The sequence below is a fragment of the Eulemur rufifrons genome, chromosome 9, assembly GCF_041146395.1.
Source record: "Eulemur rufifrons isolate Redbay chromosome 9, OSU_ERuf_1, whole genome shotgun sequence".
NCBI lineage: Eukaryota > Metazoa > Chordata > Mammalia > Primates > Lemuridae > Eulemur > Eulemur rufifrons.
The window spans coordinates 39,548,124-39,560,004 of NC_090991.1; the positions used below are offsets into that span (position 1 = coordinate 39,548,124).

Consider the following 11,881-nt stretch of genomic DNA (forward strand, 5'->3'; position numbering starts at 1 on the left):
CTTTTAGACTACCTGGAGAAGTTTGGCATTGCATATTCAGAGTAAAGACAGTATGTGTGTGTGTGTGCGCACGTGCATGTATGCATGTGTGTATGCACAATGAAAGCGAGTCTTCTCGAAGAGGGTTTGCAGTGGATGCTGTGACTTGAGCATGTTCATGGATGAGTCTGTTCCTCTACAGTTCAGAGAATGAGAATGAGAATGCATCTTTCCAGAAGAAATTCATTTCTAGACTTCTTCTTAACCTTCAGATTTCCATCCCCTAACTTGGGGTCTCAGCTGATAGAATAAACACATATATAGAAAATACATGTGTCCATCTACATATATTTACATGTCCGGGCTACAGCTGCAGCAGGAAAGAACCAACATATCTGTGCTTGCACCTTCCTGGGCCGAACTAATCATCTGCTTCCATCAAAGGGTGGATTTTGTGGGCATCTGGTAAAGGGAAACTGCAGGCTTTTCTGCAATTACATACAAATTTTATAACATATGTGTGTCCTGGAACGAATTCAAGGGCATCCGTTTTCCTGTTTTGTAATACATCTGCCCAATGCTAACAGCCTTACGTAAGCAAACCTATCAAAAGCTTTAAGAATCAAGGTGTGCATAACTACATATTGATAATATGCGTATTATTCTTCTCTAGAACCACTTGGTCTTTGACACACAGAGCTAGGAGAACATATAAAGAGAGAATCTCTCTTACACACACACACACATCTCCGCACTGGCTTCCAGATCAGGGCTTAGCAGCCTTGGCATGGAGACCCCCGAAAGGCACCCAAGGGAATTAGCAGTGTCCCTCCACCACCCCCTACACAGCTTCAGGGCCTCTGCACTTGCTCCCCCTCCTGGCACATGCACCCCCAGGTCCTTGTGTGGCTCACTCCCTTGCTGCACTTAGGTCTTAGCTCAAATGCCACCTCCTCAGAGGGGTCTGGCCTGGCCACCTCCAGGTCTCTCCATCTGCTCACCAGCTTTATTTTTCTTCCCGAGCGTTATGCTGAACAATTATTTTTACCCACCTACCATCTATCTCCTTGCTGGCACTAGCTGTGAGCTTCATGGGGCTCCATGATGACAACCACATGCTGGAACCTGGGCAGTGCCTGGCTCCCAGCTGGCACACAGGCAGCAGCAGTGGAATGAATGAATGAACACCTGCCTCTCCTGCCCATCCCACTCTCTTCTTCCTCCCACTTCCTCTCCTGCCCCACTTTCCTTCCTCTCCCTTCAACCTGCTGGAAGGACCAGCCCTCCGGAAGTTGTCAGGCAGGGGAGGTTTGCACTCTGGGCTCCTCTCCTTCCATCTCCCTCCCCTGACTCTCTCTTGGGTACCGATCCCTCCACCTGCAGCTGCCTGCTGCCAGCTCTGGTCTTCTTGGTGGGCAGGACCCAAGCTCAGGCATCCAAATGGTCGTAGGGAAATCGGGTGTTGAGTGAAGGGATGGCAAGAAAGGACTCAGTGCATGCTGAGGAATGGGGGATTGGTTCTCTTCCATCCACAAATAGCCATGCACTTGCAGGGCTCAGTCTCCGAAGCAGCCCTGCCAGGCTCTGGGAGAGCAGAATGTCTTGCATGGCACCCTTCAGCACCCATGACCCAGCTTCTCGCCTTCCCTGCAGGAATTGGCGCCACCATTATAGGGACTCCAGCCCTCTCTCCTCGGCATTCATTGCCTTGGCCTCTCCTGCCATAACTGACAACATCTGCCTCTACTTGACTCCCACTCTGCTCCCCTTCCTGGCTTTTCTTTCCCTGTGGAATAAACTTGGACAGAGAGAACCTGCTGTGTGCCTGATCCCACCCAGCATCGCCCCACCCCGCCCCACCCCGCCCCACCTGGTGGAGCCCCTCTTGTTCCCTTTCCTTTCACTGTCTCTCCTCTCTGCCCCTCCACATCCTGGGCAGCCTTCAAAGCTCAGTCCTCAATTGCCGGGACCCCATAGAGGCCTTGCTCCCCTGAAGCCCTCTATCGTCTTGGGTTTCTCCATTCTGGTGGGAAATGACTACATACTCACGTGATCCCTCTTACCCTCATTTTCCACTGACTTCCCAGCAAGATTGTAAGTCATCTGAGAGTAGGAGCTGTGTCTTAACGTTGGAGACCTAATGTCTGGGCAAACAGCCTCTTTTCACCAGCACACAGGCCTCTCAGCCCATGCCACCCACCTAATCTTGCAAGAGAAGGAATCCTAAATAAATGCAGCAGCAGGCTGTGCACAATGGCTCATGCCTGTAATCCTAGCACTTTGGGAGGCTGAAGCAGGAGGATCGCTTGAGCCCAGGAGTTGGAGGTTGCAGTGAGCTATGATGGTGCCTCTGCACTCTAGCCCTGGGGATAGAGCAAGACCTTGTCTGCAAAAAAACAAAACAAAACACAACCACAATGCATATTAAGCCCCTACTGCATGGTGAGTAGTGGGGGTGCCCTGGTGAAAAAGACTCTCTGCTTTCCTGGGCCTGTACCATCCAGGAGGGGAGAGAGACAGAGGGACCAGTGTTTGGAAATGGGTGACTGGGCTCAGGTTGATCTGCAGGAACAATTTCTTACCCAAATTGGGACATTTTTGAGAGTAAAAGTGGGCCGATAGGTGCAAAGGGAGATCATCTGGACAAAGCAGGCACGTGGTCACATTGATTGGGAAGAGCATCCCCTGCCTCCTGCGCCTCTGGCCACAAAAGGAACTCCAGGTGTGGTCCAAGCTGCTGGAGGTCTGAGCCCTTGCCTGCCCTTGGACCAGGATGAAGACAGAGGGCTCATTCCAAGAATGGGGTGCAGGTGTGGCAGGAGGACTATGCAAGCCCCAGAGCTATAATCAATGATCAGGGGACAGGGCAGGGAGCGCAGCCCTAGTGTCAGGGAACAGGTGGGTGCGGGGGTGAGACACAGCACCAGCTTTCAGTGTCTGTGACTCCGAGCTTGGCTCACACACAAGTGGCTTTTGCAGTCTCTCCACCCCCCTGGCTGCCCAAGTCCTGCCTACTTCAAGGAAAATAGGGAACTTTAGAATTCTGTCGCTCCTTTGAGTTTCTTTTGTATAGATAGGACCCCCTACGGAGTGTGAGACACTGTGTGTGTGTGTGTGTGTGTGTGTGCGCGCGCGCGCGGGCGCGCGCGCGCGCGCGCATGTATGGGGTGGGGGGGTCTATTTCCTTCTCTCTCTCTGTCTGTCTGACTCTCAGACTATTAATACAAGCCCGTGTCTGGCTGCACCCCCAGAACATGTGCTCCCCACAGCGAAATGCCACCCCTCCCAGCTAAGCCTGTTGTTTGTTCCGTTTCTGATCGGCGCCAGGCTCATAGACCCCATGTAGGTAGAATATAACTTTCCATAAATAACCTCTAACCTGACCTACAATTTAGCCTTCCGGTTTTTTTTTCCCCTCGTGGTAATGGGATTGCAGCCTGGGCTGATCCCTCCTGCATCTTCGGGTCCCAGAAAGGAGACCCTAAGTTTGGGCATTGCTTGGAATCCCCATGCTCCCACGTTGCCTTGCACATGGTAAGGACTCAGTCCATGTTGAGTCTCTCCCACCCCCGAACAGCCTTGCCCTGCAGCCTTTGCCTGGGCCTTGCCCCCTGCCTAGACACCTCCTTCTCCACCTGGCAGATCTCTAAGCAGCACCCACCTCTGTGAAACCTTCCCTAATCATTATCCCTTGTCCCTCCACGGAGTGAATCACTCCTGTCTTTGGTTCCCGTAACACTTTGTACAGAACAGTGTGATCTGATTATGTGCCCACGTGCCCACTGGCTCTGAGCAGCTTGAGAGAGTGTCAGGGCTAGGAACTGAGCCCGGGCTGGCCATGGGCAAAACGTTTAACCCCTTAGTGCCTCAGTCTGCTCAGATGCAAACACAAACCTGGCTCTGGAGCCCGTGTCCCCACCCACTGTAGCACACTGCCTCTCAGGGCTGGACGATGTCTGTTCCCTACCTGCTCTCACGTTCTGGGCTCTGGGACACTCGTCATAGTGCATGAACTCCTGCAGGGTCTCCCTGAAGCCTCCTTGGGGCCTGGAGCTGCAGGAGGGTCCAGCCAGCAACACCCACTGACACCTATGAAAGACCCTGTTGATGATGATAATGGATTTAGGAAGGTTCATCGGACGTTAAACTGAAAAGTCATCAGGAGGGATCTCAGCTCACTTAGGGGGTAGGTTCCCCCAAGAAAGGCTGGACTTAATTTAAAGTTCTCCAGTTGACCATCCCTCCTTATGGCAACTGGAGAGCATTTACTGAATCTCAGCTAGCACCCACCACATTTGGGCACCTTGGGGAGGCAAGACTTTGAGAGACATTGTCCCTGCTTTTGAAGATCTTACATGTTCACCAGGAGGCATAAAATTCACACTTGGAAAAAAGCTTGACCGAGCTCCCTGTGAGCTGGTCCGGAATGGTACTTGGCTTCGTGTCTGTCCCAGGACTAAGCAGGGATTGGCCAGGCTAGGCAGATCCTCAACGAATGTATGTCAAATGGAAGACACAGAATCAGGAGCCAAAGGAGTAGTGTGGACAAAAGGGGCTGGGACAACGGGGGAGAAGAATCATTGGAGATTGGAACATCTCTGGAAGGTTCAGGGAAGAGGTGCTAAGTAAAACGAATCTCAAAGAGAGTAGGAGTTACTGGGGGTGGAAAGTGGGGACAGCGAACTAAACAGGCAGGAGTCAGAGCGACCATTTAGAGGTCACTTCGGCAAGGAAGCTTGGCACAATGGGAGGTGGGAATCAGGCAGACTGGGAAAACTGCACTTGATCTTGGGCCAGAGGAGCCATTGAAGGTTCTTGAGCAGGGGAGTGGTGTGATGAGAACAGCCTTTCTGGAACACAGTGTTGCGGACACCAGGCTGAGGTTATTACAATGTCCTGGGTGAAGGAATGTGGTCTAGGTTTGGAAAGGAAGAGAGGAACATGACTTTTCAAAGGAAGACATAATTGTCACAAAGGCCACTAGAGAGCAAAGGTACCTTCAAGCTTCGAGCCCTAGTTACCAAGGGAAGGGTGTGAACTTTGACAGAAATGACATTCTGTGTGGTTGACAAAATGAGACCACATCCTCTCTGTAACGATTCATTGTCTTTATTAACAATGTCTCTGGACTCTGAAAGAACAGACTGTTATTTCATAAAGCAATATTAACATTGTCATTCTCTACAAGAAAAAGTTTTGCATAAATAACTTAAGTGAGAAAATAAATATGTAACTTAACTCTTTAAAAACCACTACTTTCATTCTTGTGGACAAGTGCCACGTGGAAGGATTACAAAAAACGACCAGTCCTGCAGGCTTTCATACGGCATGTGCTTCTGTTTAAAATATTTTTTTTTTTTTTAACAATTAAAAGCAACACAGAAAGTAAGAGGTGTCTGGAAATGATTTTCAAAAGGATTTTTGGGTGGCAGCTATTACGCTTTGCAGTTTCTCGGCATATGTACAGCACTTGTCATTTTCCCCCCCGATGGTATTCTTTTAATGTAAGGTATGTCCTCACATGGGAGAGCAGCAAGAAGCTGTTTCCTGGGCAGAAATGTGTCCCTAAGTGGCGGGCAGGAGGAGGTGCCTCAAAAGGGATGGGCTGGTCTTTGAGTGTGTGGTGGCTTCTCCCTTGGACCTGTAAGCCCAGCATCCTTGAACTTTGAACTTCTGTTCAGAAGGTGCCTTTAAAATATAGCCATGGGGTGGGGGAGGGATGCTGCCCTTTGGGAACAAGGGTGTGTGTATGTGATTTCTGGCCCTCCTGCCACCCTTGGGACCCTCTCCTTCTCTACCCCAGTCGATGGTGTTATTTCTTTGAGATGGAGGGGTGGAGGTAGCCAAACATCTGGGGAGGCCGGGCTGGGAACGGCGGCAGCTTCTTCCAGGAGTCTGTCAGCCATAAATATGTCAGCCATAAATAGACCCTTTTCTTTTTTCCTGCTTGTTTTTCATCTTTGGCTGTCAGATCAGAGCATCACAACTCTGCATTCTGGAAGTGACCTTGGTAGTGAGTCAATTAGACCTCTCTGTCTCCCTCTAGCTCTCCTCTGCCCATTCAAAGGTAAGAGTCCTTGGAATACATGACGGTACATTCCTCGAAATTCTAATCCCATCCCGACCCCCATTTTACAAAAGGATATTGAGGTCCCAAAAGAGAATGGTGTAGTTCAAGGCCACACAGCAAGTTTAGTGGCAGAGTCAGGACTAGAAACCATATACAGACCCCCAGTCCTGTGTTCTTGGCACAATATGGGCTTTATGATGGGCAGAGAGGTGGACGGAGAATCTTATCGAACTTTCTTAAGAAGGCCCCGGACTTTTCACACTCCCCACCGCTCCCTTAAAACCCCAGGACGGTGAAAATGCTTCTGTTTCTGCCTCTTCTGAAGTGGGACCAGCGAAGGTGGGCGGCCCCGGTGGGCGGGGCCGCGTGGCTCAGTGTTTGTGACTCCCAACTCTCTCCCCTCCCCTGCGGGACCCCCTCTGCGGGCGGGCGAGGGGGGCCTTGCAGGCACCCGGGATTCCGCAGGGCCCGGAAGATCTCAGCTCCCTGCCCTGGGTTGCAGGCATTTAAAATGAAATAAAAACAATCGAACCGCGCGCAAAGGACAGAAACTCGGGGGCGCGGCGGGCGGGCTCTAGTAGGCGTTCTCCAGCTCGGCCTGGTTGGCTTTGGCGCCCCGGGCGCGGGGTCGCGGCTTCCGGCCCTTCTGCGGCCGCGCGGCCTCGGGCCCGAAGTCCTTGAGCTCGGACTGGTTGTGGAAGCGGGTGAGGCGCTTGCACTTGCACGAGGCCACGAGGCGCACCTTGCGCGCGCGCGGCGCCGCGCCTCCGGGACACAGCAGCTGCACCCGCTGCGCGCGGTAGCGGTCGGGGATGCAGCGGAAGTCGGGCCCGCTCGGGCGCCACCACTTGCCGCGGCCGATGGCGTTGGGCAGCAGGCGCGCGGGGCCGCACTGGCCCGAGCACACCAGCTCGGTGACCGGCTTGGCGCTGCGGCACGGCCCGTCGGTCACGTAGCGGGTGAAGTGCAGCTCGCGGCAGCTGTACTCGGACACGTCTGCGGAGAGAGGCGCGCGTGAGGGGCTGCCCGGCCCGGCCCCCTCCTCCCCAGCCCCTCTTTCCCAAGCCTGCCCCACCCCTTCCCTCCAGAGGCTTTTGCCCCTGGGCATCTATTATAGGAAGGTCCCGGATACTCTGGGGCTCCTGGAAAGATCCTGGGGTTCAAACACCAGGGCTCCATCACTTACTACCTGTGCGATCTTGGGCAAGTTACTTAACCTCCCTCTTCTTACAGTCTGTAAAATGGGTTGTCCCAAAGATTCAGTGAGTTAATCCATTACACATACAATGCAAGGAACACCGTTGGGCACATAGTAAGGGCTGGAAGTGTTGGCTCTTACTGTGCATTGCTAATATTCTTCTCCTAGGGGGCGGGCCCTCTTCTGATTTAAGCCCCACTTGTGTGGCAGGATCCCTGGCCTGGGCAGGGTAGGTATTAGCCACACCTTCTGCCTGGCTCTGGCTTCTCCCAAATTCCTTTTCCAGCCGCTTGGGAGGGGTGGACAGGAGATGGAGAAAGGAGTAGAGGTTAATCGAGGGTAATAAATCAGCACGGCTGCTCTGGAGGCGAGAGATGGAAGGGGAGGTGGTCAGGATAGGAATTCATTAGACTTGAAAGGAACCAACAGCAGCGTGTCCAACCCCCTCATTAGCAGCGAGGACTGAGGCCCAGAGAGAGAAGAGAGTTTGCCCAACAGGCAGAGCTGGGTCTCCTGACTCCGCTTCCCTGGGGCCCCAGCTCCTCTTGTCTGCACAAGGGAAGAAGCTCAAGTGCTCCAGCACCCCTGAGAAGCTGGCTGGGGGGTGGCGGGGAGGGGAAGGTTAGGGCTAGTTTTTACTACAGCTTTGCTACCAGAGGGGGACTGACCTCTGACCCAAAACCTACAGGTTCAGCTGCCACAAACGTTTATCAAGCACCCACTGTGTACCGGGCTGTCTGCTGGGCACACCCCTTGCTTTGTGTCACTCGAATGGGCCCCTGATGATGATGCAAGCTCGCTGCCCAGGCGAGGGGAGGTTGGGCTCTGAGGCCTGGCCTGGTCCCCTGCACACACCTTGACCATGTCTCCTACTGTGGGCTTAGATGGGTGGGAGCTTTTTAAATAGCTGGTCTTCATGTGAGCACCTGTCCACCCCCGAGGGTTTCATGGGGACAGTTCCAATGTGACACAAAGGGATGAAAAATAGTCCTAGATCAAAACCAGAGTGGGGGCAGAGAAGGCACCCTCCCCTCCCACCCCAGCAAACACAACAGGGCAGGTGTGTCTCTCCGGGCTCTGGGCTGGTCTGGCACCCTCACCCCTGCAGGGGCGGTGTGTGGGGGTGGACTATTTGCCCAGGGAAATTTGTTCTGGGTCTTTCCAAGAATAGTGCCCCTAGGTCAGGCATTTCTTCTGCAGAGCGTGACTTTGTTCTGAGTGTGTGGCTTCCTCAGGGGCTGTGGCTTCTCATGGGAGCCCAGGGAGGTGAATCTGGGCTCCCTATAGCCCTTCAAGCAGTCACTCGAGCTCAGTTGACTCCTTACCTGGGTGGGGAGGTGGGGGAAGGGGTGCCCTTGCCCTCCCAGGGTCCTGGCTAGCCTCCTCTGGGTGGCCCTCGTCAGCGCCCTACAGCCCCAGCAGGTCATAGGCAGGCAGGGATGGCATGTGGGAGCCTGGGCAGTGTGCTCCTCTCCCACCTGGGTAATGGCCAGAGGGCAGCCAGGCCCTCACTCTGAAGTGTCATTTCAGCTGCCACCCCAGCCATTCCTGCAGGCTGCAGAGCCAGCTGTGCACACTGCCGCCAGGCTTCTCTGCGCAGGCCTCACCAGGAACCCGGGAACCCACTGCCTTCTCCCTCTCCTAGGGTCAGGCTCTCTCTCCGGGAATGAGGCGAAGCTGGGTCTGGGGTGGGGGCTCAAGACGGATGGTGCCACTTGTGCCCACTCCATGCATCAGAGGGTGCTGCCTCCCCTCAGGGCCTGGACTCAGCTGCCACTCATGGTAGAGGTTAAAGCTGTGGGCGAGGGGAGCAACAGACATCCCCTTCCCGGTGTACACAGGGATCTCAGCCCCTCCCCCAGGGCTGTCCAGCAATTGGATCAAACTGGGTTCAGATCTCAGCTTTTCTACTCACTACCAAGTTACTTAGTCTCTGGAGCCTCAGTTTCTTCACCTTCAATCTGGGGGTTCACATCACAGGGCTTCCACAAGGTGGGTCTGGGGGTACAGTACAGCTAGCCACAGCCTGCATAGAACATCTGGCACCCAGCAGGTGCCACTCCGTAGATCTGAGGCTCCCTCACCTTGTCCCCTCCCCAGTGGTTCAGCAGCTGGACCTGGCTCCTGTATTCTCAGGAGGGGATTCTTTGAAACCTTTTGTTTTCTGAGCTGCTGAGCCTGTCCCAAAGCCGTACCCTCAGCACTTCAGCCACGCCCCTGCCAGCCTCATGCCCTGCACTTGAATTCAAAGGCTGCACTTGGCATGCCGTCCCCCCTGCCTCCAGGCAAGCCTGTCCCTCCACTGATGCTGGCAGAGGCTGGTGGTCTACCCCAGTCTTCAAAGCCTCCTAAAGAAAAGGTTCTAAAACTTCCCCAGCTACCTCCCCAGGCCCCTTGTGCTGAAAATTCTCTCCTCCGCCCCATACCTTTGGTCTCAAAAGGGTGGTGGGGAGGCCGCCCTCCATTCTCCGCCCGGTTCATGGTCTTGTTGTTCTCCAGCTCTGGCGGAGGCTCAGGGTACTCTCCGAGCTCGGGGATGATCTCTGTGGCATCGTTCTTGAAGGCCTGCCACCCCTGGCCCTCCACCACGCGGAAGGCTGTGTGCACCAGCAGGCAGAGGAGACACAGGGCTAGAGAGAGCTGCATGGTGCCAGCCGGAGGAGGGCACACAGCTTTCCAGTAGCACAGGCTCCGGTCCCTAGCCCAGATACGGTCGCCTTTTTAAAGCCCCCTCTGCCTCATGCCAGCCAATGAGGACGGGCTGGGGCAGGGCTGGTCCCATGTTTCCCTCAGCCCCGGAGGAGGGAAAGGGGTGTGCTCAGAGCAGGCCCTCCCCAAAGACTTCTCCTCAAGCTCAGCAAACTTCCAAATTGCTGCTGGCACTCCCAGGTGACCCAGAGAGAGGGGGGCATGTGAGGCAGGGCCCAAGTCTGCTCTCTGGCACCTCCCACGTGCAGGCGGCTGTGGTTTGCAGATATCAAAATGAGCTCCAGCTTTTAATTGTCTGCCTCCCTGGGCCCCTCGGGCAGTCTCAAAACAAGCTGTGGACCAACTTAACAGAAAATGTGCAGCACTGAGCCTTCCACAGGGCTGAGCCCAGCTGATCCCATTTCTCAGGCCAAGTTCATTTGTCACCCCACCAACAAATGGCCCTAGGGGTGTCTGTTTGGCCCCACAGACTTAGCCAGAGGCAGAAGGATGCTTTTTAAGAAATCCCATTGGCCTTACTTCCATGAGTCTCAGCATTGATTATCCCGACCAAGAAAGCCTCTCTTGGCACTCTCTGGAAGGCAAGAGAGAAAACCGGAGGGCCACAGCAAAGGTCCCCGCTTGGGAGAAATGGGTGGGATTCTGGGTACAAGTCGAGGATGAGCAGGTCACTCACACTCTGGTGATGAAGCGCAAAGAGGAAACCTCAGCTCATGCTCCTCGGGGACCCTGTGCACGGTGACAGGCACTTCTCAGCCGGGGCGCTCACTGCAGCTCCCAGGCTGACGTGCCAAAGGCAGCTATTTCCCTGGCCAGGCTGAGGGTGGGGGTGGAAACTGAGAATTCCTTTCCTTAGCAAAAGCCAAGGCCAGCATTTTTAGTGCTGACATTTTTTTTTTTTTTTTACCTCCCAGCCTGCTACATTTTTCTAAACCATCTTCAAGTCCTGTATGGAAGACCTCACTGGTGCATACCGGGGGGTGTGCTCCAAGAAGCCATGTCAGGTCCTGCTCCCTGCAAAGAAGCCAAGAGGAATTGCTACCTCAGCCCTGAGTAGAATGAGGGGCACGAGGAGCAGGAGGTAGAGGCACGAGGGAGATAATTCACACCTGAGGTGCAAGAAAAGAAAGTAGGGCCAAGCGGAAGCTTTCATTGAAGACGGATTGTTTGAGGACGGCTCTCGGCTCCTAGCCCCGAAGGGAGGCTGGGAAGAGGGCTGTGGCCCAGATCCCCTTGGTATTTTAACTGGGCAATGAATCAATACGCCCCACCTGCGGAGCCTCTGCAAGGCCTTTGCCACCTGCCTCAACTTGTAGGTTGCTGTGTCCATCTGTGGCCGACTGTCCTCTTTCCACCATCCATCACCTGACACATGAATGCAGCTGCTCTGACAGTTTTACAAGCCAGACAGAAGCCCCTGCAGGAAGGGGTCTCTCTGATACCTGCTTCCTAAGTCAGTTTCCTTCGGGGCAGAAGAAAACAGCTGTGGCCATTGTTGGGGGTGATCTATCTCTCCCAACAGAGCCGGTAGTGTTGGGAGAAGCTGGGCCTCCGCAACCCCCCACCCCCGCCCCTTGTCTGTGACCCGCCAGTCCTTTTCCCTTGCTCTGGAATGTGGACTGTTAACCCTATCAGGGACAGACAACTGCCTTCTTGCAATGGACTTCGGAGAGACCGGTCTGATGCCTGGGGGGGGGGGGGGGGTCCTCAGGCAGGCGGGATGGGCGCTTAGAGCCCCTCCTGCTGTTGGGAGCTGCTGGACCGTCCGCATTGGAGAGACCATGGAAACCATCCTTGGAACACTTCTGCCACCTGCTGGAGACAGAAGGAAGCGCCAGCCACTGGAGAATGGCGAGGCTCAGGATTGGATTTGATTTCGTTTCATTATTTTATTTGCAACTGGAGTCATATTAAAAGAAAAAGGA

General features: G+C 54.3%; 1 protein-coding gene across 1 annotated transcript; it reads right to left on the reverse strand.

Moving 5' to 3' along the window:
• Positions 1 to 6,575: 6,575 nt before the first annotated feature.
• SOST (sclerostin) lies at positions 6,576 to 9,893 on the reverse strand. The gene is made up of 2 exons (XM_069481487.1): positions 9,674 to 9,893; positions 6,576 to 7,045 (listed from the first exon to the last, which is right to left on the reverse strand). Exons 1-2 carry the CDS (start codon positions 9,891 to 9,893, stop codon positions 6,624 to 6,626), a joined length of 642 nt encoding a protein of 213 aa, XP_069337588.1. The 3' UTR covers positions 6,576 to 6,623.
• Positions 9,894 to 11,881: the final 1,988 nt, after the last annotated feature.

Bases quoted from the DNA above. Each gene is read 5' to 3' on its own strand.
- SOST (XM_069481487.1), bottom strand. From the start codon at position 9,893: ATGCAGCTCTCTCTAGCCCTGTGTCTCCTCTGCCTGCTGGTGCACACA. The intron at 7,046-9,673 runs GTATGGGGCGGA...CTCTCTCCGCAG, and splicing joins CCACCCTTTTGAGACCAAAG to ACGTGTCCGAGTACAGCTGC.